The sequence below is a fragment of the Lynx rufus genome, unplaced genomic scaffold (assembly GCF_022079265.1).
Source record: "Lynx rufus isolate CCGP_SWC_20201006 ecotype Redwood Valley unplaced genomic scaffold, mLynRuf1.p SCAF_11, whole genome shotgun sequence".
Lineage (NCBI taxonomy): Eukaryota > Metazoa > Chordata > Mammalia > Carnivora > Felidae > Lynx > Lynx rufus.
Window position 1 is genome coordinate 61,444,842 of NW_025814825.1, and position 25,565 is coordinate 61,470,406.

Here is a 25,565-nt window from a genome sequence, read left to right on the forward strand (position 1 = left end):
CGACTGCGCCACCCAGGCGCCCCTGAAATGGTCATTTTTTAACATCAGAAATCTATGACCAATGGATGGCGCAACTCCAAAAAGTGACCTACCAGGCACTGTATAAGGTACTAAGAACTTGCAAAGTAAGTCTAGGAAGTTAATGTCCTAAAAATCTGGTACATAGGTGTTGATTTAATTTGTAGCCACTAACAAAATTCTGTAAGATGCTTCACTTTTGCTTTGAAAATGGCCCTGTTGGGGCGCCTGGGTGGCCCAGTCGGTTAAGCGGCCGACTTCGGCTCAGGTCATGATCTCGCGGTCTGTGAGTTCGAGCCCCGCGTCGGGCTCTGTGCTGACAGACAGCTCAGAGCCTGGAGCCTGTTTCGGATTCTGTGTCTCCCTCTCTCTGACCCTCCCCCGTTCATGCTCTGTCTCTCTCGTCTCAAAAATAAATAAACGTTAAAAAAAAAAATTAAAAAAAAAAAAAAAAGAAAGAAAATGGCCCTGTGTGTTTGTATATACTGCCTGCCAGGGTAGCCACTCCGTGTATGTTTGGCATGGGTTTGGCAAAGTACCTAACCTGGCATGAAAAAGTAGTGTCAGGGTGGAGATACCCTAAATTTGTGAATACTAGCTGGCGAGGGGAGGGGACACATACATACAAACTCTGATAATTACAAAATTAGTTGAAAACTTTGCTAAGAGAAAACAAGAAACAGTTAAATGAGAAAGCATTACAAAAAGGATTTATTAGACAAACACATCCATGGATTTGGTTGGAAAGCCACGGGGCCTTTCAAAGCAGCACAAATCCAAAGTCACACACTTGGAGCATTACTCTGCTACAAGGTGTCCTAACAGGAAAGGTCAAGAATGACAGCACTTCAAGCTAGTCCGCAGATAAGCTTCCCGCCTCCCTCCCTAGTCCCTCTCTTCCGACTGGAGTCTTCTGGGATTCTGGTACCTGAGAGATGAAATGTTTCCACATCTTATGGAAATTCAGCTTCTCGTTACAGATCTTGCCTCTGTGTACTTGAATTACCTGTTTGTGACACATGGGTGTTGCTTTTCAGAAACCAAGGAGCAGTTATTGAGGGAGTGTTTATCAACGCGTAAAGTGAATAAAATGTTCTCTACCATAGTAACTGCATGTTTAATCTCATCTGGCATCAATTGTCTTTTAGAAACAATGCACTGTTTGGGGACACTCTTCTTTAAAATAGAAGGAAAAGAGTAATTAGTAAATAATACGCAATTAAATGATACACATTCTCAAATCTTGTGAGAGTCCTGTGAATACGGAGTCTTCATTGAATTTGGCATAAGGGAGGGGGGATATTTTCTATCATTTCTGATAACCATAGAACTAGATATTTCAAAATTATGGTATCATGTGTTCATGATACCAAACTGCATGTACTTTAGAAGAAGCCCGTGATCATTAAATTTAATTTTTAATGGCACAGGCTATCAAAAAATGGCAAGCAGGATGCTATCCACGTAGATAGCAGCAGGCCTCAAATAATCAAATCCAGGTAAGGAAGAAATAAACGTGACCTAGTTAGGCAGAGCTGGGTTTCTGAGATATGAGCTTCAAACACATTACATAGAAAACTAAAAGCAGCATTCCAAACAAGTCTGGCATGAGAATTTTACAGAGTAATTTTTTAAGGGAGAAAAAAGTAGCAGTTGGAACTAAGGGCCATACATTAAGCTGTGGCAGTTGAATCCATTATGGGTACGATTTTGCTTCTGCTTTAGCCCAAGAAATACTTCCTTCACACCCTTGACAACCCTTCACATGTTCACCATGCCATGAGAGAGTCTGTTTGGAACAAGAATTGCTCTCGATGAAGCTCTAATAATGTTGAGTTTGTGCTTTTAAAAAATAGCCCAGCAGGCATTCGCTTTCGAATGTCCCCTCTCTGTAAAGACAGCTTTCATACCATTCTTTTCTAATCTGATACTCTAATAGGAACTTTTGCCTGCTGCTCAAAAAAAAAAAGTCCAATTCATGACAGTCACGTGTGCTGGAGGAGCTCAGCTCTCCCAGCTTTGGGTTCACTATTTGCGGGCCTAGGAATTGCCGGGACCGACGTAGGAGCCAGGACTGAAGTTTTAAGAATATCAAAGACTGGAAATCAAAACAGGCAGCCTGAGGCATAGGCTTCGAACCACGGGTCCCTTCCTTATCATTTTTACGCGTTTGAGGCCATTGCCTGGTTCGGGAAACTGCTCAGAAAATGCGCAGCGCGGCGGAACTGTGTCTGCGTTAGCAGGTAAGCCCGGCCACAAAGCCATTACGTTTCCTAGCAGAGACTTCTAGGGCTTCTCAGAAAAGTAAGAGACCTAGTCTCTCAGGAGAGTCCGTTTGGAACAAGAATTGTGCTCAAGTCCCAATCTGAAATGAAAATCTAAAAACGTAGAAATTTGTGCATCTGAAAAATAGTCCATTTCACCGCGGCAGTGTGTGCTCGTGGACCCAGCTCGTTCAATATTTGGGAGGAAGCCTTGGTTTGGGGCCAATAATCAAGTACAGAAAGGGAGACCATCCGCTCCGAAAAGGGCAAGCTGCTTACCACGTGTGTGAGCTAAAATGTTCGAAGATTCCATCCTAATTGTGAGCGACCCGTGGGCAGGAAGTCTCGGGTCCCCGGCATCTGCAACCCCGCAGCGCGGCAGTGTTAGCCCTGCTCGGGACACCCAGACCCTCAAAAGGAGCCCTTGAACCGAATGGAGCCTGACCCAAAGCGAAGAGCCAAGTTCAGAAACGCCAAGCTCTGAGGACAGCCTTCATCTCGGGGCACTTTTAAAGACGGCAGATCCTTGATCCCCTTTGCGGATCTCGTGGATTCAGGGGGTCGGCGCGGCGGCAAGGGGCGCTGCGGGAGTCGGCAGGCGGCCTCTCCCTGCCCTCCGGTGGCGCCTCCCCACAGCTGGAAAGGAAGCGGCGCGCAGACACCCGCTCACCACGAGGGGGCGGGCCGTGCACGTCGGCGCCCCTCGGTGGAACCGGGACCACACGACGACGCCAGTCATTTGTGAGTCCCGACGAAGTGGACCCCCGAGAAGCTCCAGGTTCATAGGTGCGGGGTGTAGAAAGGGGTCAGGTAGGAGGGTCCGAGGAAGGACGCAAAGGGGCCCCCGGCGGCGGCGGCGGCGGCGGCCGTCGGCGGGAAGGAGGTGGCGGCTGGGAAGAGGACGTTGGCCGCCGAGTAGGAGGGGAAAGTCTGGAAGGGCAGCGCGCCCGGCCCGGGGGCGCCGGGGCTGCCTCCCGAGCCGCCGCCGCCCGCCGCGGCTGCCGTTCCGGGCGCCCCGGGCTGGGGCGCGCCGCTCCCCGCCTGCGCCGCACCGTCGGCGCCCGGGTTCTGCTTCTTCCACTTGGTCCTGCGGTTCTGGAACCAGATTTTGACCTGCGTCTCGGTGAGGCTGAGCGACAGCGCGAGGTTCAGGCGCTCGCACACGGACAGGTAGCGCGTGGCCCGGAACTTGTTCTCCAAAGCCACCAGCTGCTCGTAGGTGAAGGCGGTGCGCGCGCGCCTGGGCTTGGCGCAGCGGGGCTCCGTGCGCCGGCGCCGGGGCCGCGGGGAGTCGGGCGAGCCCGGGGAGCCCGCCAGCCCGCCGGGGGCCCGCTCTCCCGCCGCCGACGCCGCCGCCGCCCGGGACTCGGGGGAACGCGCCGCGTCCGCTTCCAGGCGCGCGGCCCGCTCCCTCCGCCGCCGCCGCCCCGCGTCCTCGGCCTCCTCCTCCTCCTCCTCGGCCTCCTCGGCCTCCGAGCCCTCCAAGGGGGACGCCGCGCCCGCGCCGCGGTCCGCAGCATCTAGTGGAAAAGGGGCGGGTGACCAGAAGCCCCGCACGACCCAGCCCCTCCGGGTCCCCAGAACTCCTCCTCCTCCTGTTCTTTTTCAGAGCCCCCAGGTCGGCCCCTCTCCGGCATCGCGCTCCCCCCTCCCCCACCCCCGCGACCACACATCCTCGCAAGCCAGGATTTGGGGTTTAGGGGTGCGGTATCCTCTTGCCCTTTACTCAGCTGCCGCCTAGCTGACTTCCAAGAAGTGTGTTTTGAATGAATGAGTGACACCTTGCATTAAGAAAAAATAATGACCATATTGGACAATATTGGGAGGGTAGGATCACTGTACGTTGAGACATCGAAATGTCAAGTGCGTTTAGGGCTGTGTCTCTCTGGTCGCTAGAAGCCTATTTTGGTCTGGAACTCCTAGCAATTAAAAAAGAAGTTATTAAGCCCCCCCCCCCACCTTAAAGTGAAATTCCCTCTTTCCCATCTTCTCTCTCCTCCCGTGTTAATAGAGTTTCAGATTTGTGCGGGGCCGGATCGATAGATGTCATCTATTAAAGGTAAGTTTTAATCGAACAATATTAGGATCAGACAGGGAAAGGGGGTTTGAAGTCGGTACCTGCAAGCTGCGGGCAGGAGATATGCAGGCGCCAGTAATAGAATATCGATCATGGAGGTGGGGGGAGGGGAGAGCGGCCCTCCGAGGGGCGATCCGAACAATTACCAGGCAGACTACCCTGGCCCAAGCGCAGCCGCCAGAGGCGCCCGGAGGCCCAGACAATCACTGCCAAACTTGGGGAGGAGAAGCGGGGGGCTGTGCCACATCCAGCGTCTCTCGGACCTGCGCCCGGACTCAGCGTCTCTCCAGGGAGCGTCGTGCCCACGCTTCACCCAGCACGGATCCTGCTGTCTTTTGTCCTACCTTCCGGGCACAAACTCTCCCAGGCTTCTCATCAAGTGTCCACCAGAGTTAGGTCAAAATGTTTCGAGGAGAGAGGACCACGGCGGCCTCCCCTCGCCCCACTCCATCCCTGCTTCCACCCCAGTCAATGGTTGGGTCTGGGGAGAGAGAGCGCTTGGGGCAGCGGCATCTCTGCAGGTGTCTCTATAGTGGGAAGGGTGGTTGGAAGTGGGCACGCGGTGCTTAAACCTGACCTCGCACTCACGAAGACCCCTCCACATGATTTCACCTCTGTTTCCTCAATCATAAAATGGAGGCAGTATTCATGATGTTCTCTACCTCGTGGGTTCTGAAGTTTTCCATGACTTTTATCCCCGTCTCTAGGCTAGGCCCTGGCACGTAGCGGGCGCATTAAATGCCCGATAAATGAGTGAGCCTGGATAATAAGGTGGACGCCCCTGTTTAGTTTCCACTGCCGAGCAAAAAAATAGAACTGTGGCGCTTAGTGACTTGGCCGGTGAGTAGGGACCAGCTTTGGTAGGCAAATCCCTGACCCAGGATGTTGGGGGCCTCTTTTCTGCCTCAACTCAGTTCCGACACAGAGGCAAGGCAACACTTTGTACCTCGTCCCGGGTGGCCTTCTCCCTTTGGCGAACGCTCCGCTAAGGGCCGCTCACTCTGTCCCTGGTTGCCCTCCCCCTCTCCCCCCGCGCGCCTCCAACTCCCCCATGGCATCATCTGGGCTGAGGCTTCCCGGAACTGGGGACCGCTTCGCATCCTTACCAGGGGTCTCCCGCTGCCGAGCTGAGTCCCCCGGGCTGGCGTCCTTCCCCGCTTCGGCCTCTGCCAAACTTTTCTTGGCTTCCCGGGGAGCAGGACGCACGGCCGGGAGCGCAGCGCGGGTGAATTTCTGCGGGTCCAGGATGTCCAGGACAGAGAAGGAAATCTTGTGGTGGGCGGGAGCCGCCTTGGCCCCGCCGTCCTGCCATGCCAGCATGCCCGCCGCCCGCGGGCCCGAGGCCGGCGGCGCGGGGTCCGGGATGGCCGCGCTTGGGCTTGCCTTCGGCTGTGGCGGGGCCGCCGCTCTCCGGCCAGTAGGAGGGTCGCGGCGGCCAAGTGAAGCCGGGGAGGGGGGCGCGGGGGCGGGGCTGGGCGAGAGCCGCGGGGGCGCGGCGCCGGGATTGGCACTTGCTCGGCCCGGGCCCCCACCACGTGCAGGGCGCGCTCGCCGCAGCCCCACGACTGGCCTCGGCACGGGGGCGCCTGCGTGAGCCCGGCGCGCGCGCCCGCCCCTGCACCGCCGCCGGCTCCGCGCGCCTCCGCCCGACCCACGGGGACTGCTGGCGTGCGCGAGCGAGGGATCGTGCGACGATTCCCTCCTGGGGGACACCCCCGCTCCCCGTCCCCCCCCAACACACTGACTTGCGCTTGCGTTTGTGACTTTTCCCCCGTGACTTTGAATTGGGGATGTAATTGAGGCCAGCGCTGATTACTCGAAGGCAACGCTCAGCACATCTGCCGCCCCTGTGGATCACAGGGGTGACCTCAGACCTGGTCACCTCGGACTGAAAGGCGCTAACGTTCTCACGGTTTACGGTTCACAATGCCCCTGGGCTTGCGTTTGATTCTCTGAGCATCCCTGTGAGGTGGGAGTGGCCCGGCAAAACTATTATCCCCTTTTAAAGATGAGGACATTGAGGTTCAAAGATGAGGAGTTGCCCAGGGTTACTGTTGACTGGTGACAGCGTCCGGATTCGAACCTAGGTCTTCTTTTCCCGGACCTGTATCCTTTCCAGTATATCCTGCCATCTCAGAAATGGAGGGAGAAAGTTCTTCCCTTCTGCCCCCAGCCGGAGCCTAGCCCAGCAGGGTCAGGAGAGCTGGAGGGGTTTTGGAGAGAGGTCCAACCCCCCCCCCCGCCCCCCGCCAGGGTGCCCCGCCGCTGTGGAAACCGTGTCAGGTTGCGGGTTCAAAGCCAGGGGAGGGAGATGCCCTGGTGAGGCCCGGTGAGCCAGGCGAGGGTGGCTGCCCCCGGCTTGCTGAGACGTCAAGCATAACCCTGATGCCCTTCAGCCCTCCTTCACAGTTACAGATTCAATCATTTGCAACAGAAATTGGGTCTCTGGGACCCAGGTTGCATCTCTGACCCCCATCTCCTTCTAGCCCCAGGAGGAAAAAGGTTAAAAGATGCTTGTCTGGTTTGAATTTGAAGTCAGAGAACAGAGATAATTGAAAGGGCTCCCATCTGCCCCGCCAGGTCCCATGGAATGATGCACATCAGTCCTTGGGGGAAACTTCCCTCAGCCAGGTCCATCTTAACATTCCTTTTTCCTCTCATCGCTTGGGGAGCGGTCTATGAGCAGTAAGTATTTATCCCAGCGGCAAATTCTGAGGTTTCTCCCACCCCTCTTCCCAGAACCACTTCAAACTCTGCTGTCCCTTTCTTCCCTGCCCCATGGGGCTCCCAAACAATGACTTGGCAATTAATATGGTCCGAGAAGGTAGCAGTAGGAAGAGGTGGAGAAACTGGCCCATTAAAGTGCGGGCGTGGGTGGCGCGCTGTTAATCCCATCTGTTGTTGAAGAGAAGACCCTATCTGCCCGTTTCTTGTAGCTTTTCTCATTCAAACCTGTGGCCCCTCCCAGAGGCGGCCCCTGTATTCCCTGCCGACTTTAAAGCCCTGCCGAAATTCAAACCAGCTCTCGTTCTAAAGCCTGATGGATTGTGCTTTTACAGGAAAGCAGGAAAGGAAGTGCCCTGCCCGAGCCCCCTGGCCCACCTCCCACCAGAGGGAATGCACGCCCTGTGAACACCAAAGAGAAGGTGGCCCTGGAACTAAACAGTGGCACCCAGGACCCTGGATTGCACATCACAGAACCTTCCTGAACACATACCCACTAGGGTATTTTGCTCTCTGCTTTGACAGCTCTTTCTCAGCCAGATCACAGGCTTTTTTCTTTTTTAATTTCCTTTTCTTTCTCCCTCCCTCCCTATATTGATCCCAGCCCCCTTTTACTTTTTCCCACCCACATTCATATTTTTTCATATCTAGGTTCTTCAGGGTAGAAAGAGATCTGCTTAAGGTAGCTCCAGAATGGGCATCTGTGGCATCCCATAGTCCTTCTTCTGTTCTCCTGTTGGCAACCTTGAAGCCATTTTCATGGGAAGATGGGCTGTCATTCCAGAGGCACCTCATACCCAAACCAGAGGGACAGGGATGGCTGCAGACAGCTAAGAGCCATCCCAGCCTGGGTCATTTCCATTTTCGCTTTATAAATTGCCTCAAAAGAATTTTATTTCAATGATACGAATCCCCTTTCCTTTGAGGCCCGCAGGTGTCACATATAGAAAAGGAGCAAAAAAGGGAGAAGCAACAAATTGGAGACAAAGTCAAGGACGCATAAAGGCCACGTTCTTTAAGACTCAATCTTTAATAACTTCTTTTAGTTATTATCAATTTTTCCTGGCCCTTTATTATTATTTTTTTCATCTCTCTTTCTAATACGTGTGTTCAGTGCAGCTCAGGTTATGTGCTTGGCTTCTGGAAATAGATGATGCAAAAGAAACACTGTAGTGTGTACCAGCAGCATTGAAGGAATAGAAAATGCTCCCTTTTACCCATTTTAGAGAGAACCACCCCACCCAACAGACAGGCAAAATTCTGCAATTTGGTGAGGGGCGGGGGAGGCCTTAGGGAATTGTCTTTCTGGCCACCGGCTTTGTGAATGACCAGGAGGCAGTGAGACCTCCGATTGCTACAATTTGGCCTTGTGTTCACTCGCTAATGTCCTCACCCATGTATTTATACCCGAGGTGTTCCTGTATAATAAATATATCCATATCCAGCAAGCCACCTTCCCTTTGTGCGTGGAGTTGATTTGTTTTTTCAACGTGGGCATTAAAATTCTGCCTGAGTGCTGTCTTTAAATTGCTTTGATGCTAGGTGGGTTCCCACCCTGACCTGTCCTGATGGCAACTGATGGCTGTAACAAGCTCGGGATCAATATTCATAGCGGGTGTCCTGGGCTGATAACACTGTCCAAGACAATGTTCACTATCAGTGCAGACAGCTGAGATATTGCGCCATTAGGGATGTTGTGTTAAATAACCTGATCCATTTCTGGGGCTATTTAATGAATTTCACAGTTTAGATAGTATCTTTAAGGAGAAGGCAAAGGCTATTCCGGAGGCACTGATGCAAATCAATGGTGCCAAGCTTCCCAAGCTATTCCACAAACAAAGTGGCCTATAATTCCAGCACAGCCTTGAAGAGCTGTTGCCTGAGACATGAACAGTGTTAACACGGAAAGAATTTGCTATTTATGCAGAGGGAGAGCAATATTATGAGCCGTGTCAAAGCACCTTAGATAACATCTTATGTTCCTGCAATAAAATAAACAAATTCTCTAGGTAAAACCCTGCAGTTCTGGGCCAGCCCCCTGGGCAGGACATATACGCCAAAGAGACAGCTTCATAAGGCACGGCTTGGTGACAAAGGGAGAGAAGTCAACTGCAGGGATAGCCTTGTGGGCAACCCCATTACTCATGACCTCAGCCAGTTTTCCCCAAGATGTATTTCAATTCAGAAACGGTCTGCAAAATGGGAGCGGGGGGGGGGGGGGGATGGAAGGCGCTGGATTTTAAAAGGAAACTACTGATAACAGCAGAATCAGTTGTTAACGTTTACTTGACTCTATACCCCTTGTTGCCGGAGAGTTCATTTACAATTAAAGGCTAGCATTTACAGTTTCCCACCAGGGCTTTGAACTCTGACTGCCAAGCAGAGCAAGTTCTTTTAAAAACCCACCTTGGAGGTTTTCACTTGTGAAAACTCAAACAGTAGCCTTCCCACCGTCCCCCATTGCAACCAAAACAAAAATGTGTACTTAGCATAGTTTGCTCTAGGAAATCAGTATTTCTTCTTGGAAATCAACAGGTTACAAAAAAAAAAAAAAAAATCAACTTCTTTATCTCAGCAATGTTGAGGAAGCATCAAAGAAGGGGATAAAGCAGGGGTTACATTGATAAGTAGAATCCATGTTAATTTTTTTCCGATAATGACGATATTAATAATAGCTGCTCTTTTGGGGAACTTGCTCTGAACCAGGCACTCGGCCAAGCTCTTTGCTTATTCAGGGTTTTTTCATTTCATCCTCCCCACAACCCCACGAAGCAGGCACTGTTATTATCCCCGATTTGCCCATGACCCCAGAGCGAGGAAGTGGTGAAGCTAAGATCTGAACCTGGGCGGTGAGATTTCGGAACCTGCTTTGGTAAAATTCTGATTAAGGAAATCACATTGCTGCCCCAGGGTGAAATCTAATCTCAGACATTGATCGAATGGCTTTCCTTCAAAGTTACACACGGAGCTGGGATATGTGAGAGGCCCTGCCAGGAAATAACTAAGCCCAACACTACCTAGGAGGAGACTGTGGCACAGGTTTGGGGATCCAGCTTTGGCTCTTACATTCAGTGTTTTTTCCTACTGTTTTACGATATTCCTGGGAGGAGCCCAAGACACGGGGATTGCCAGGCAAACCAAATTGCTCTGGGCACCTGGAAAAATAGAGACATGTAATTGGAAGAAGGAGAATGGGGGAGAAATGCCAAGTGACAAGCTGAGGACATATTGGGTGAGAAGTGATGAGGGAGGGACAGGGCCAGAAGGAAGAGGGACGCGAATGAATGCAGTCTGGGCTGTTGCTCACTGTGAGCATCGAATGCCGTGTTAATGCCCTTCCGAAGGGAGACACCGCGTGCAGAATAAAGACAGGAGCCAAGGTGGCACTTTGCAAATATATGAAGCATCTGCTTCCCTGTTGAATGGAGATGAGTATGATCGTCATTCTTAGGCAAGTGTCCTGCAAGGTAAGCGTCAAAGCCCTCTGTTCCCCACATCTGTGCCTAAATTTCATGCTTCCTTCTTCTTCTTCTTCTCCCTCCCCCTCCCCCTCCCCCTCCTCCCCTCCCCCTCCCCCTCCTCCTCCCCTCCCCCCTCCTCCTCCCCTCCCCCTCCTCCCCCTCCTCCTCCTCCTCCCCCCTCCTCCCCCTCCCCCTCCCCCTCCTCCCCCTCCTCCCCCTCCCCCTCCTTCTTCTCTTCTTCTTCTTCTTCAATGTTTATTTGTTTTTGAGAGAGAGAGAGAGAGAGAGAGAGCATGAGCAGGGGAGGGGCAGAGGGAGAGGGAGACACAGAATCTGAAGCAGGCTCTAGGCTCTGAGCTGTCAGCACAGAGCCCAATGCAGGGCTCAAACGTTCCCACGAACTGTGACATCATGACCTGAGCCAAAGTTGGGCGCTTAACTGACTGAGCCACCCAGGCACGCCCCTAAATTTCATGCTCTTAACTTCTAGTCCCTGGTCCCCCTGCCCCTAGCTTTGCCTTCTCCCCAAGCTCTTCACCTCACGTGGGTGTGCAGACGGCAGCCCTGAGAGCACCTGGCCGTGGCCGTGGCCTAAACCAGTAAACCCAGCTGGAGTGCCAGTGTTCCCCGACTGGGGGCTGCTGTGACTCCACTGGGTGGGTGGCGGCCTTGTAAGAATGCCGATCAGCGCGGCCTGATCTCCATGCTGCCCCCAAGTAGCTGGGCAGCTGGATTCCTATGTGACAAGTCCAAAGTTTCCAATGCTGGCAAGCAATTCAAAATGTTGAAAAACAAACCATCAGAAGCACATCTGTGGGTCGCAAGTCGGCTCCCTCAGCTGGGCTCACGCCGAGGGACCTCACCTGATTCACCAGGGCTCGTGGCATTTCCGTGGCTACCGTGGTCCGCGGGGTGAAGACCAGATGCCTTAGCACCGAGCAGGGGGTGGGGGTTCTTCACAGTCCAACCCCACTCACTGCCTGGTCCCCGCACGGTGGTGTTCCACGTGAGATGTGTGTGGGTCTCCTGCCCACACGTGCTGCCTTCTCGGAGACTCTGCCCAGCCTCTGCATCCCGGCGACTGGTCAGTGGGCCAGGGGAGCGGAGGGGACACCCAGCCTTTGGGATGGCCCATTCCTGGGCTGCCTAACGCAGTCAGCTCAACCAGGTGACCTGGCTGAGTCAGACCCCAGGAGTCCGATCCCAGAGTCTGATCGAGACCCAATGGCACGTTTCCTGCCAGCGGTGGGAGCTTGAGCTCAGTGGGCAAGAAATATGGACACAGGGTGGCCATCGTGGGGCCACATGATCACGGACGGCATGAGGCAGTAGACACTCGGCCTGAGCTGCGAGAGCAGAACAGAACACATGTGCGGAGCGAAGCAGGGAATCTGTAAGAGACACTGGCAGATGGGCGAGCACCAGCCCCTGCCTGAGTTCCACGCCTCCAGAGGCCGGCTGTGCAGGGGCTTCTGGGTCCCCATGAGCCTCTGTGTATCCTTGTAAACCTTCCTCTTCTCTTTGATGGGAGCCACCCTTGTTAGTCAGGTTTCTCTAGGGAACCAGCATCAATAGGCTATATGGATAGAGAGAGAGAGAGAGACAGAGAGAGAGAGAGGTGGAGATTTTTTAAAGGAATTGGTTCATGCAGTTATGAAGGCTGGCAAGACCCGAGATCTACAGGATGAGCCGGCAAGCCGGAGGCCCAGGAGAACTGCTGGCATAGTCGTGGGGGGCAGGGGGGTGGTGGTCAGCCTTCTTGCTCTATTTAGGCCTTCAACTTATTGAATGAGGCCCACCCATATCGGGGCAGGCAATCTGCTTCACTCAGTCTGCCAATGGCGATGTTTATATCATCTAAAAATGGTCTCGCAGACACAGCAAGAGTAACGTTTGACCAAATAGCTGGGCGTCCCAGGGCCCAGTCAAGGTGCTATACAAAATTAACCATCGCACACCCTGAGAGGGCCTCCAGTCCTGGCAACGAGACAAGGCCCCGGGTAGGACTCGCTCTCACACCCGTGTGTGTCGCTCCAGCAGTGTTCTCTCCGTCCCACATCTGCCTGCGAACCTGCTTTCAGCTTCAAGTCTCCTCTGTCCAAGGGCTCTTTTCTCTGTGAGTCCTGCCCTGCCCAACCGGGGTTCCCCAGGGTGCTCCTTCCCACACGGTGCCCAGCCCTCCCTACGGCCCTGGGAGGCATCTTGCTTTTGCCTGATCAGCATCCTCACCCCTTTCCTGGTATCAGTAGTTTGACTTTGCTCAGATCACCCCCACCTCAACCCCCCTTCAGATGTGGGACTGCCAAGCAAGGGCCCCGGCGAGCCAGGGGGTGGGAGTGGGCTCTTGCGGGACCCTCCAGGCTCTCTCCCCTGGGAATCTGAAGCAGCACGACACTGAGCGGGGGCTGCATGAGCCCAGCAGTGATGCCTGAACGGAGTCATCTGCTGATTCCCACTCCCAGAGCTGATGGTTCTAGTACTTTCTGAGGGCTGGTTCCCCCCCATTTTCTTTGATCCTGTGAATTGTCTTACAGCCTTCCCAATGCTCATTTTGCCTCTCCCCCATTTTGGAAATCAATTAGCCAAGGTCCAGGACTGCTGATGGGCACAGCCCTTATCACACTGTATGGGGTACAGACTGATCCTCGGACTTTCCTAAAGTCAAGGCCCACGCATTTGTCTTTGCACCCATTGACATCCCGGCATTCAGCAGGTTGAAGATTTCAAAGGAATACATGGTGGCCCCATAGCATAAACCCATAGCTCTATAGTCCAATTAAAATGGATTGGAAATCCCACACCTTAAGAGGTGGTGCAGGCGAAGATGAAAGTAAAAATAGGATCCAGAGGGGCACCTGGGTGGCTCAGTCCATTAAGCGTCTGACTTTGGCTCAGGTCATGATCTCACGGATCGTGAGTTCGAGCCCCCGCGTCTGGCTCTGTGCTGACAGCTCGGAGCCTGGAGCCTGCTTCAGATTCTGCGTCTCCCTCTCTCTCTGCCCCACCCCTGCTCACTCTCTGTCTCTCCTTCAAAAATAAAAAGCATTTTTAAAAACTAAGGAAGGGGCGCCTGGGTGGCGCAGTCGGTTAAGCGTCCGACTTCAGCCAGGTCACGATCTCGCGGTCCGTGGGTTCGAGCCCCGCGTCGGGCTCTGGGCTGATGGCTCAGAGCCTGGAGCCTGTTTCCGATGCTGTGTCTCCCTCTCTCTCTGCCCCTCCCCCGTTCATGCTCTGTCTCTCTCTGTCCCAAAAATAAATAAACGTTGAAAAAAAATTAAAAAAATAAAAATAAAAATAAAAAACTAAGGAAAAAAAAAAAGGATCCAGAAATGTTTAGATATGGATATGGGTCTATAATAGATCCTCCTCCCTTAGGGAAAATCCCTTACCCCTGCCCACAGCTTTGGAAAGAGTCTCTTTGACAAAAAGTACCTCATGTGAGTGTACTGATGGGCTGATACCAATCCTAATGATTCCGCACACTTATTTAAAACTGCCAACTCCCCACTCTTTGCACAAACAGGGAACTGGTGTCTCCATGGCAAGAAGAGGCCAACGAAGGACGGAAGTCCCAGGAACGTATCACGCACTGTGTCCTCTCCCACACATCCTTGTCCAGGGTTGCTCGGAAGCATTGGAGCTGACAGCCTGAGCCTCACCTCACTGTCTGCTAGGTGACCTGCCAAGCAGCGACAGGAAGGAGGGAAGAAGCAAATGGTGAACGTAATTTACAACCTAGGTCATCAATACCTCTACTAACAATGTGCACGTAGGTGGGCCACGTCTCGAACATCTTCCTCTACAAAGTGATCTCGTTTTCGGAAAAGAAAACAACAGCAACAAAACACCACCACAGCATCATAGAATTTCAGAGCTGCCACAAGCATGAGAGCTCATGCTAGAGTCTGGAATCTAGACTCCTGTTACTTGAAGTATGATCCGTGCACAGCATCAGCAGCCTACCTGAGAGCTTGTTAGAAATGCAGAATCCCGGGGCGCCTGGCGGGCTCAGTCGGTAGAGCATGCAACTCTTGATCTCAGGGTTGTAAATTCAAGCCCCACATTGGGTGGAGAGATTACTTAAGAATAAAATCTCGGGGCGCCTGGGTGGCGCAGTCGGTTAAGCGTCCGACTTCAGCCAGGTCATGATCTCGCGGTCCGTGGGTTCGAGCCCCGCGTCGGGCTCTGGGCTGATGGCTCAGAGCCTGGAGCCTGTTTCTGATTCTGTGTCTCCCTCTCTCTCTGCCCCTCCCCTGTTCATGCTCTGTCTCTCTCTGTCCCAAAAATAAATAAAAAGTTGAAAAAAAAAAAATTAAAAAAAAAAAAAAAAAAGAATAAAATCTCAATTAAAGAAAAAAAAAAAAAGAAATGAAGAATCTCAAGTTTTACCCCAGACCGACTAAATCAGAATATGCATTTTATGGTAAGTTCCCCTAGGAAATTCACATCTACCTTAAAACTTGAGAAACACTGGGATGCCTGGGTGGCTCCGTCAGTTACGCGTCTGACTCCTGATTTCAGCTCAGGTCACGATCTCACGGTTCATGATATTGAGCTCCGTGTCAGGCTCTGCACTGGCAACGCGGAGCCTGCTTCGGATTCCTGTTTTCCCTTCTCTCCCTGCCCCTCGCCTGGGCTCACCCTCTCTCTCAAAAATACGTAAATAAACATGGGGTTTAAAAAACTGAGAAACATTCATCTAGAGCCGGAGACCAGAAGCATCAGCATTGCTTGGGAGCCTCTAAGTCATGCGAATTCTCAGGCCCATCCCAGATCACCTGGAACCAAACTTATGTTTTTTTTTTTTTTTAATTAAAAAAAATTTTTTTATGTTTATTTACTTATTTTGAGAGAGACAGAAAGAGAGCGCAAGTGGGGGAGAGCAGAGAGAGAGAGGGGCAGAGGATCCGAAGCAGGCTCTGTGCTGACAGCAGAGAGCCCACGAACCATGAGATCATGACCTGAGCTGAAGTCAGATGCTTAAGCGACTGAATCACCCAGGCGTCCCCAAACTTGTGTTTTTAAATAAGTCCTCCAGGTGATTTTAATGCAACAGGCACCGTGAAAGCATGAGGGTAAAAGCCTCACCTTAAGGGTAGCAGAACACGGGACGGATGTAGCCTATTTCCTGATGGTCCTGGAAGCGATTGTACCTGCCCAGGCCCGCCTTCCTCTTGACTTCCTGGTATCCGAGCAATAGTTCCTCTATTTGGTTGAGCAACTGTACTTGTGTTTCTATTACACGCAGCCAAATGCAAGCCTTATTTATATAATGCCCTTCACCCGTTATATTCAAAGAAAGGTCATGGGCTTTTGGACCGGGTCCAAGCCTATCAGTGGCCCAGGATACCATGTTGTCACTGTGGGCCAATGTCATTCTTCAGATGAGGGACCAAGGCCCTGTATTCATTTCCTATTGGTGCCGTAGCCAATTGCTGTAAGGGCAGTGGCTTAGAACACTACAAATTTATTATCTTCTAGCTCTAAAGGCAAGGAGCCCTAAACTCAAGGTGTCAGCAGAGCTGAATTCCTTCTGGAGGCTCTAGAGGAGAATCCATTTCTTTCCTTTTTCCAGATTCTAGAAGCTGCCTGAATTTCTTGGCTCATGGCCCCTTCACATTCCAGGCCAGTAATGCAGCATTTTCAAATCTCTCTGTCTCTTAGCTCTGCTTCTGTTGTCATGTCTCCCTCTCCACTGTCATGATTCTGACTCTCCTGTCTCCCTCTTTGCCTTATAAAGACTCTTGTGATTCACTGAGCCTATTTGGATCATCCAGGATAATCTCCCATTTCAAGATCCTTAGTTTAATTATGTCTGCGAAGTCACTTGTGCCAGGTAAGATAATACATTCACAGGTTCTGGAGACTAGGATGTGGACACCTTCAAGGGGGCGTTATTTTGTCTACCATAATTTTAGGTATAGAATATAATTTCAGGGCACCTGGGTGGCTCACTCGGTTGAGCATCCCACTCTTGATTTGGGCTCAGATCATGATCCCAGTGTCGTGGGGTAGATCCTGCATCAGGCTCCGTGCTGAGTGTGGAGTCTGTTTATGATTCTTTCTCTCGGGGTGCCTGGGTAGCTCAGTCGGTTAAGTGTCTGACTTCGGCTCAGGTTGTGATCTCATGGTTCTTGAGTTCGAGCCCCGCATCGGGCTCTGTGCTGACAGCTCGGAGCCTGGAGCCTGCTTCGGATTCTGTGTGTGTGTGTGTGTGTGTGTGTGTGTGTGTGTGTGTGTGTCTCAAAAAAAAAAAAGATTCTCTCTCTCTCTCTTTCTCTCTCCCTCTGCCCCTCTCCCCTGCTCACACTCTCTCTCTAAAAGAAAAAAAGAAAAAGAAGAAGAAAGGGATTTGCCCAAGGTCATACATGGCCAAAAGAATAGAGAGAACCATGGGCAGGCTCCCCACACTGGCAGAATGCCCTTGTTTCTCCCCCTCCTTGGCTACAGCCCAGCCATTCTTCAAGGTCCATTGTCCCTCTGTGGTAAACAAACCCATCTTCTTACCTGTGTTTACATCACTCATTGGCACCTGGCACACAACTGGTCAGCAATCTCAAAGGTGTACATCTTGTTCTCTACAGTCTTGACTCAAAGGCAAAGATCATATTTTAGGCCTTTTTGCATCCCTAGAGCCCACTGAGCCCAGAGAGTAGAAGTTCAATACATGTGTATAGAGCATGATGTGATTGGCAGATTACCCAGATCGACTCACTCAGCTCCCATATCACAGAATCTGGAAGGCTAAAAGCTGCACTTCCCAGACTCCCTTGCAGGTCGGACTAGGTGCCACAAAGCTAGACATGGTGGAAACGAGGTAGGTGGTAGCCACAGGTGGAGAGAATCCTTCAAGGGCATGGTGGTGGACAGATTTGGTCCTTTGGGGCCTTTACTATCAGGTCTCTGGCATGTTAGGAACCAAGTGACGGGGCAGTAAGACAATGGAACGATGTAACTGGCCATTTCACAGAGCTGCATGGCTCTTGGCTGTAGAGTACTTGAACTTGGTTCTTTAGTTCCCATGGAAATCCACAAGCTCCTTACTGCCTGATGTGAACATAACCCTTTAGCTGGAGTGGTTTCTATCATCTGCAACTGAGAACCATAGCTAATATAAGGTCTAATATTCTTTTCTCCCCGAACCAGATTGCAAATCACCAAGGGGCAGGAGCTATATTTTACATCTCTCCTGTAAAATCAACAGAGCACACCGTTCCCCAGGAAACTGAGAGATGTTGATATGCACAATTCATTGAACTGGGTGAAAGTTCTTTTTTTTTTTTTTTTAGGTTTATTTATTTATTTACTGAGAGAGAGAGAGAGAGAGCATGAGCAGGGAGGGGCAGAGAGAGAGAGGGAAAGAGAGGGAATTCCAATCCACACTGTCAGTGCAGAGCCTGACGGCAGGCTCCAAATCACGAACTGCAAGATTGTGACCTGAGCCGAAACCAAGAGCCTGACGCTTAACCAACTGAACCACTGAGGTGTCCTGAACTGGGTGCAAGTCCTAAAATTCCGACAATTTCTTCATCCTATCTGTGACTCAACAGGCTGAAATGAAGTGGTCATTCAAATATGGTCTTCTTTTTTTTTTTTTTTTAATGTTTATTTTTGAGACAGAGAGAGACAGAGCATGAACGGGGGAGGGGCAGAGAGAGAGGGAGACACAGAATCGGAAACAGGCTCCAGGCTCTGAGCCATCAGCCCAGAGCCTGACGCGGGGCTCGAACTCACGAACCGTGAGATCGTGACCTGGGCTGAAGTCGGACGCTCAACCGACTGAGCCACCCAGGCGCCCCTCAAATATGGTCTTCTTTTGATACCTCAAAGCTAAGTCATGCCCAGAGGAGTCTGATTTTTTTCAAATTTCAGTTTAAAACTTGGAAAAGTCAGAGGGACAGTTAAGGGAACCCTCCCTCTTTTCTACCAATTTTTATTTATTGTAAAAATGATGTAGCGTTAGGGGCGCCTGGGTGGCTCAGTGGGTCGAGCATCTGACTTCGGCTCAGGTCACGATCTCGTGGTTCGTGAGTTCGAGCCCTGTGTTGGGCTCTGTGCTGACAGCTCGGAGCCTGGAGCCTGCTTCAGATTCTGTTTCTCCTCTCTCTGCCCCTTCCCTCCTCTCACTCTGTCTCTCTCTCTCAAAAATAAATAAACAGTAAAAATTTTTTTTTTTCCAACGTTTATTTATTTATTTTTGGGACAGAGAGAGACAGAGCATGAACGGGGGAGGGGCAGAGAGAGAGGGAGACACAGAATCGGAAACAGGCTCCAGGCTCTGAGCTGTCAGCCCAGAGCCCGACGCGGGGCTCGAACTCACGGGCCGCGAGATCATGACCTGGCTGAAGTCGGACGCTTAACCGACTGCGCCACCCAGGCGCCCCAGTAAAAAATTTTTTTAAATAAAAAATGATGTAATATTAAAGGGACTGTAACAATTCATCCAAAATATGACTGGCCTAACACACTGCAATATTCCCATGTTCCTCCCAGCCCTATTCCTATGCACCCTTAATTTTGCATGGCGGTGGTCATTATAGTTCGTAGTCTGCTTTCTCATATGTTATAACACGAGCACTTTCCGTGTTGCTATCTAGTCTTCATTTTTGATGGCATATTTCTTTCTGTAGCCATGTTATACGTGCTTACACATTCACTTTTCTTCCAACTCGTTGTGGCATGATAGCTTCCATTGCACTCATGGTCTTGAGAATCATTTCCGGAGCATCACTTCCCAGGCATAGGATTGTCTGGCCAATGGATCCAACTATCTCCACTGCTGCTTTTTTTTTTTTTTTAACATTTATTTATTATTGAGAGACAGAGAGAAACAGAGCGTGAGCAGGGGAGGGGCAGAGAGGGAGAATCTGAAGCAGGCTCCAGGCTCTGAGCTGTCAGCATAGGGCTTGACGCGGGGCTCGAACTCACAAACCCGCGAGATTATGACCTGAGCCACCCAGGCGCCCCCAACTATCTCCGCTGCTTTTAAGGCTGGTTATACTCTTCAGCCAGAGGATGAGGACACCAGTGATCTCTTTAAGTTTTGCTACAGGTGTCTCCCTGTGGTCTACAAGTGCCTCGTTCTGGTTTTTAGGGAGGGGCTTGTTTTTTGCTTTTCCTGCATTTGGTCCACTCATCTGGGAAGACGGCTCCCATTTCGCGCGCGTGCGGGCGGGAGTTGGGAGGCGGCGACCGGCGGCCCCGGGTTTGCGCCCCGCGGTTCCGGGTTTGCGCCCGGCGGAACGGCCCCGCTGGCCCCGCCCCGTCGGACTACCCGGCCCAGGACTACACTTCCCAGGCGCCCCTGCGCCGTAAGCCCGGCCGCAGTTCCCAGCCCCGAGTTGGGACGCGGAGTCTGAGGAGTCAGAGGTGCACACCGGAGCGCGATGGCTGCGTGGAGCGAGCGGCTGGCAGGCGTGCGCGGGGTGCTGCTCGACATCTCGGGTGTCCTGCACGATAGCGGCGAGGGCGGCGGCGTGCCCATCCCTGGCTCCGTGGAGGCGCTGGCGAGGTGAGTGGGCCGCGCCGGCCGCGGTGGGCGCGAGGCTCCGCGCGCTGCCGGATCCCACCGGCGGCTTCTGGCTGCCGCCGGGGACGGGGCGGGGCTGTTGCACTGGCCCCGCCCCGGTCCCTGAGAGCCCACCCGGGCCGGTCCCCGTCACAGTCCCCCGCCGCCCCTCCACCCCCGCGAGCATAGGGCCTGTGCTGGTCAGAGCTGCCCGGTCCTCTGGGGCTGCCTTTTGCTTCCCGCCGCTGCTGAGCGTTAGGTAAAATAACATACATTACATTCCTTTTTTTTTTTTTTTTTTTTTTTACATTTTTGTTAATGTGGTTACAGGAAAACTTTAAATGACGTATGCGCTGGCATCGTTTGTTTAGAGGGGAGGAGGAGGAGGAGGAGGGCATCTTGCCCACCAAATCTGGTGCACAGAGGACCACACAGGGACCACAGTTGGTACTACTGGACCCTCCGCTTTGTAGCTGCCATTGATTGGCACGACAGGCCAGTGCTGCCGTGATGTTGATGGACAGCCAGGAAGGGCCAATGGCCCAGGACTTGACTTCCCAGAGGCACTAGCTGGGAAACCCTGGGTTAGTAGCCTGACCTCACTAGGACTCAGTTTACCTGCCTATGGATGGCAGTTAAGTGAGCCTCTTTGTCGTTCTCAGGGAGCCCACCCCACCTGTCTGGACAGGAGCCAAAGTGTCTTGTGTAGCAAAGCAGGAGAGGCCAGGAACTCAGAAAAGGGAGATGTGGCCTCCAAGAGAGCATGTGAAGGGCAGCCAGACCTGGGAGACTCTTGACACCCCCTCCCCCCCCCCCGGAGCTTCATTTCCTAAAGTCAGGTTTAAGTCCTGGCCTTTGCCAAGTCTTCATGGGGCTCGTGTCTGCAGGGGAAGTGAACAGTAAACTTAGACGCAGATGAGTAAACATAAGATTTGCTGAGAAAGTGTCAGAGGTGAGGCTGGACTTCTCTGAAGAGAAGGCATTGGACGGAACCGAAGGGTAAGAAGGGCTATCTGGGGGAAGGGGCGGAGGAAGTGCATTCCCGCTAGAGGGAACAGCAGTGGCTAAGGCGTGCAGCAGAAGAGAACTCGGCACATTCGTGTTCATGGAACTGAAGACGGGGAGCTTGGCTATCGCAGGGATTGTCACAGAGCGGTGCCTGGATTTTAACCTGAGTGTGGGGGAAGGCTTTGAAGATTTAGGCAGAAGGGTCATGGCATCTGGTTTATGTTTTTAAAACATAATTGAAACATAATTGAAATTGAAACGTTCAAAGTGCAACCGTGTAAGTACTAGATGGAAACAGGAGAGACTTCTTTTGAAATCTTAGAGTAGAGGACCTTTATAATTATGCCCCCAGATCTAGATATCAACGACAACAAATCAACAGCCTAGTAGAAAAATGCACAAAAGATAGAAACAATTCACAAGGAAGAAAAAGCAAATGACCTCTAGTCATATGAAAGATGCTCAGCCTTACTTAGATAAGAGAGATGCACAGGCATTTGAATGGCTCAGTTGGTTCAGCACCTGACTTCGGCTCAGGTTATGATCTCACAGGAGATCAAACTCTCACAGCTCGAGAGTTTGAGCCCGGCGCCGGGCTCTGTGCTGACAGCTCAGAGCCTGGAGCCTGCTTTAGAGTCTGTCTGTGTCTCTCTCTGTCCCCCCCTGGCTTACACACTGTCTCTCTCCCTCTCTCTACCTCTGTCTCTCTCTCAAATATGAATGATTATTAAAAAAAATAAGAGAAATGCACATTGAAACTATGCCAAGGTGCCATTTTTTCAAGAGTATGAGAAAACTGGCAATAATGCACAACTTTGGGCGCACATTCACTTGGTGAGAGTTTGCAGAAACGGACCCTGTCATACGTTGCTTGTGGAAGATGCATTTGGCATTAGCTATCAGCGGCCCCACTTCTGGAAATTTGCCCTACCTCCTACGTGAGAAAGGACATCAGCGCCAGGGCGTTCACGACAGTAACTTCGTAAATAAATAAAATAAATACATGTGTGTATGGAAATAGCTCAGGTATCTACCACGAGGGGAGCATCATGGTCCATCTGTGTAGGATGGGGGAGGTGGCGAGAAGGGAGTGAATGCAAGAGAGGTTTTGGAAGTAGGACTGGTAGGGGAGGGGAGGGGAAGTAGGACTGGGAGGGGAGGGGAGGGGAAGTAGGACAGTATTGCGGGGGCCAGGGAGAAGATGAAATAAAGAATGGCCTCCAGTGTCAGACTAGAGCACCCAAATGGATGGAGACGGGGGTGGGGAGGAGGTGAAGGGGTGCAGGGCAGGTGCCGTGATGGCTCATGATGTATGTCAAGTTCTTGGCCCAGTGCTAAACACATGATAGACCCCATGACAGCCCAACAAATATACATATATTGATTGATTGATTGATTGATTTAAGTTATGGAATTTTTTTAAGTTTTTTTTTTTTAATTTATTAATTTTTTAATTTACATCCAAGTTAGTTAGCATATAGTGCAACAATGATTTCAGGAGTAGATTCCTTAATGCCCCTGACCCATTTAGCCATCCCCCCTCCCACAACCCCTCCAGTAACCCTCTGTTTGTTCTCCATATTTAAGAGTCTCTTATGTTTTGTCCCCTTCCCTGGTTTTATATTATTTTTGTTCCGCTTCCCTTATGTTCATCTTTAAGGTTTTTTTTTTTTTTTTTTAATGTTTATTTTTACCTTTGAGAGAGAGAAAGAGCGCCAGCAGGGCAGGGACAGAGAGAGAGGGAGACACAGAAACAGAAGCAGGCTCCAGGCTCTGAGCTGTCCGCACAGAGCCCAATGCCGGGCTCGAACTCACAAACCGCAAGATCACGACCTGGGCCGAGGTCGGACGCTTAACCGATTGAGCCACCCAGGTACCCCTAAGTGATGGAATTTTTTAAACTTGAAGTTTAAATAATGACATACTATTGTACATTAGTTTCAGGCGCACAGCACAGTGATTTAGCCATTCTGTACAGTACTCAGTGCTCAACACGGTGCGTGTTGTCACCATCGGTCACCAAACATTATTACAATGTTATCGACTGTATTTCCTATTATTTCCCGGGGAGGTGAGGCCGCTTCTTCTGTGCTAGGCATTCATGCTCTCCCCTCTCTATCTGGGGAGGTCCCCTGACAGTCTGGGGCGTGGAGGGGCTGTGATTCCCCTTTATCAGCTGAAGCCACCACAGCTCAGGTCTTGTTGGGGTCCCAGCCTGGATGGTGCGAGGACCACGGAGACCCAAGTCTGCCTGACTCCCAGCCGCTGAGACCCCCGGAGCCACACTTAGAGACCTTTGCGGGAGGAGTGGGTATTGAGAAAGGTCAGGGGCTTCCAACAGCCCCTCCTGAGTAATGCTCCCACCCCGATCCAGGCCTGCCCAACAGATGGGTGCACAGATCCCGGGGTGTGGCAGTAAGCAGGGCTCCCCAGGCCGTTCACCTCTGTGGGTTCTGCACTGGCACCTTCCCACTCATCCCTAGGAGGGGACTGGTTTTGATTTTCTTTCACCCAGGCCGGTTTATGTAGCTGGGATGTCTCTGGTAGCAGCTATACCCGTATAAATCTAACAGCTATAGGAGAGTCTTCAAACATAGCAGAGCCAGTTTGGTGGGCCGAGAGGGCGATTTCCTTCCCCAGAGCATTTAGGATTATTTTCCACGAGGGGACATGGTGCTCCTTCTCCTGGGAGGTTTCATCGCCGTGCTGCCCAGGGGCCTGAAAGACTAATGGCCTCATCCCTCTGAAACCTCCTGGGCCTCCCATGCCACAGGACCAAGTGCCCACGCCCCCTCCTGCTCCACCAGGGCCTTCTCAAGTGAGCTTTGTGGCCCTTCTCTGCCCCCTCGCCCACCTCAACCCCTTGCTCTCAGCAGCATAAAGACTCCTGGGCAGGCTTTTCACTGATGAACCCCCCCTTGTGGCCCAGCACCCACTGAGCCCGGGCCCACGCAGTGCCCGCACCACGATGCCCCCTGGCGCCCTGGATATTCCTTTTCAGCTCCTCTGCCTACTCTTGTGCCCAGCCCCCAGCGGGCCCCCCGGTCACACTCGGGCTCAGGGAAGCCCCACACGCCTTCCTTGTGGGTGGCCCTGGGCACGCACCAAGTCCAGAGTCCAGACACTCGGTGGTAGTGAGTGTGGTGCTGGAAACTTCCCCCTGCTCCGGGAGTTTTCCATGGGGGTGCTTCACACATACGGGATGAGGATACCCCTCTTTTGTGGTGGCCGAGCCAAGCATGGGCTCTCCCAGGAACCGTTCGTGGAAGGAACAGGTGCCGTCTGCCCCGGTGCTGCATGCGTTTGGCTGCTTTCTGTAGTGTTTACAGCCCCCTGCACTCGATGGGGGGGGGCTCCTTGATATGCGTGGCTCACTTTGATGTCCTGGGGAGCTCAGTGGAAGCCCTTGGAGCGAGAGCAGCAGCTGGGGGACAGGCATGGTGGGGAGGGGACGAGGTCCTGGGGAACCTTCGTTCACCCGAATGGCGGCTCCCCAGCGCCTCAGATTTCCAGCAGCACCTTCCATTCTGGGAGCCCCGGAGGGGCCGGCTCCCCACTCTTCTTCCTAGACTTTCCCGAGTGACATGCGTCCTCCGATTTTCTGAAAGGTTCCCACTGTTTTGGAGACACAGAGCACATGGAGGGTACGAACTCTGCTTTTCCGGGGTGCCTGGGTGGCTCAGTCGGTTAAGCGTCCGACTTTGGTGCAGCCCTCTGTACTGTCAGAGTTCAGATCCTGTGTTTCCTTCCCTCCCCCCCCGCCCCCCCGTCTCAAAAATAAACACGAAAAATAAATAAAGAAATACAAATCATTAAGCTCTGCTTTTCAGAATGGTGTGGACCACAGTAACAGTGGTCACCAATCACTGAAGGAGGCCTGTGATGCCCCGGGTGGGTGCTCGACCCCATAGCTACCTTCACCACCAGTCGTGAGGTAGGGATTTGGGGCCCCTTTTTTTAAAATTTTCTTTTTTTTAACGTTTTATTTATTTTTGAGACAGAGAGAGACAGAGCATGAACGGGGGAGGGGCAGAGAGAGAGAGAGGGAGACACAGAATCGGAAGCAGGCTCCAGGCTCTGAGCTGTCAGCACAGAGCCCGACGCGGGGCTCGAACTCACGGACCGCGAGATCGTGACCTGAGCTGAAGTCGGACGCTTAACCGACTGAGCCACCCAGGCGAACCTGGGGCCCCTTTTTTTTTTTTTAATTTTTTTTTTTCAACGTTTATTTATTTTTGGGACAGAGAGAGACAGAGCATGAACGGGGGAGGGGCAGAGAGAGAGGGAGACACAGAATCGGAAACAGGCTCCAGGCTCCGAGCCATCAGCCCAGAGCCCGACGCGGGGCTCGAACTCATGGACCGCGAGATCGTGACCTGGCTGAAGTCGGACGCTTAACCGACTGCGCCACCCAGGCGCCCCTGGGGCCCCTTTTTAAAGTGACTGAGGTGCAGAGATTCAGGAACGGGCAGAAGCAAAAAAAGTGGCTGGGCCAGTTTAACCCC

At 52.2% G+C, this 25,565-nt stretch overlaps 2 protein-coding genes across 5 annotated transcripts in view; one reads left to right on the top strand and one right to left on the bottom strand.

Moving 5' to 3' along the window:
* Positions 1-3,062: 3,062 nt before the first annotated feature.
* Positions 3,063-5,679, bottom strand: NKX1-2 (NK1 homeobox 2). Its single transcript, XM_047072780.1, has 2 exons — positions 5,466-5,679; positions 3,063-3,802 (listed from the first exon to the last, which is right to left on the bottom strand). Exons 1-2 carry the CDS (start codon positions 5,677-5,679, stop codon positions 3,063-3,065), a joined length of 954 nt encoding a protein of 317 aa, XP_046928736.1.
* Positions 5,680-19,869: 14,190 nt separating this feature from the next.
* LHPP (phospholysine phosphohistidine inorganic pyrophosphate phosphatase) overlaps positions 19,870-25,565 on the top strand; it is a 119,041-nt gene continuing 113,345 nt past the window's right edge. For all 4 annotated transcript variants that reach the window (XM_047073574.1, XM_047073575.1, XM_047073577.1 and 1 more), the window contains exon 1: positions 19,870-20,055. In XM_047073574.1, coding sequence (XP_046929530.1) covers positions 19,931-20,055 — 125 coding nt within the window. In that variant the 5' untranslated portion in view covers positions 19,870-19,930. The remainder of the gene's footprint in view (positions 20,056-25,565) is intronic.

What these genes read in the sequence shown, in the direction of transcription:
- NKX1-2 (XM_047072780.1), bottom strand. Translation starts at nt 5,679, where the DNA reads ATGCTGGCATGGCAGGACGGCGGGGCCAAGGCGGCTCCCGCCCACCAC. An exon ending in TCGGCAGCGGGAGACCCCTG is followed by an intron (nt 3,803 to 5,465) that starts GTAAGGATGCGA and finishes CTTTTCCACTAG; the next exon opens with ATGCTGCGGACCGCGGCGCG.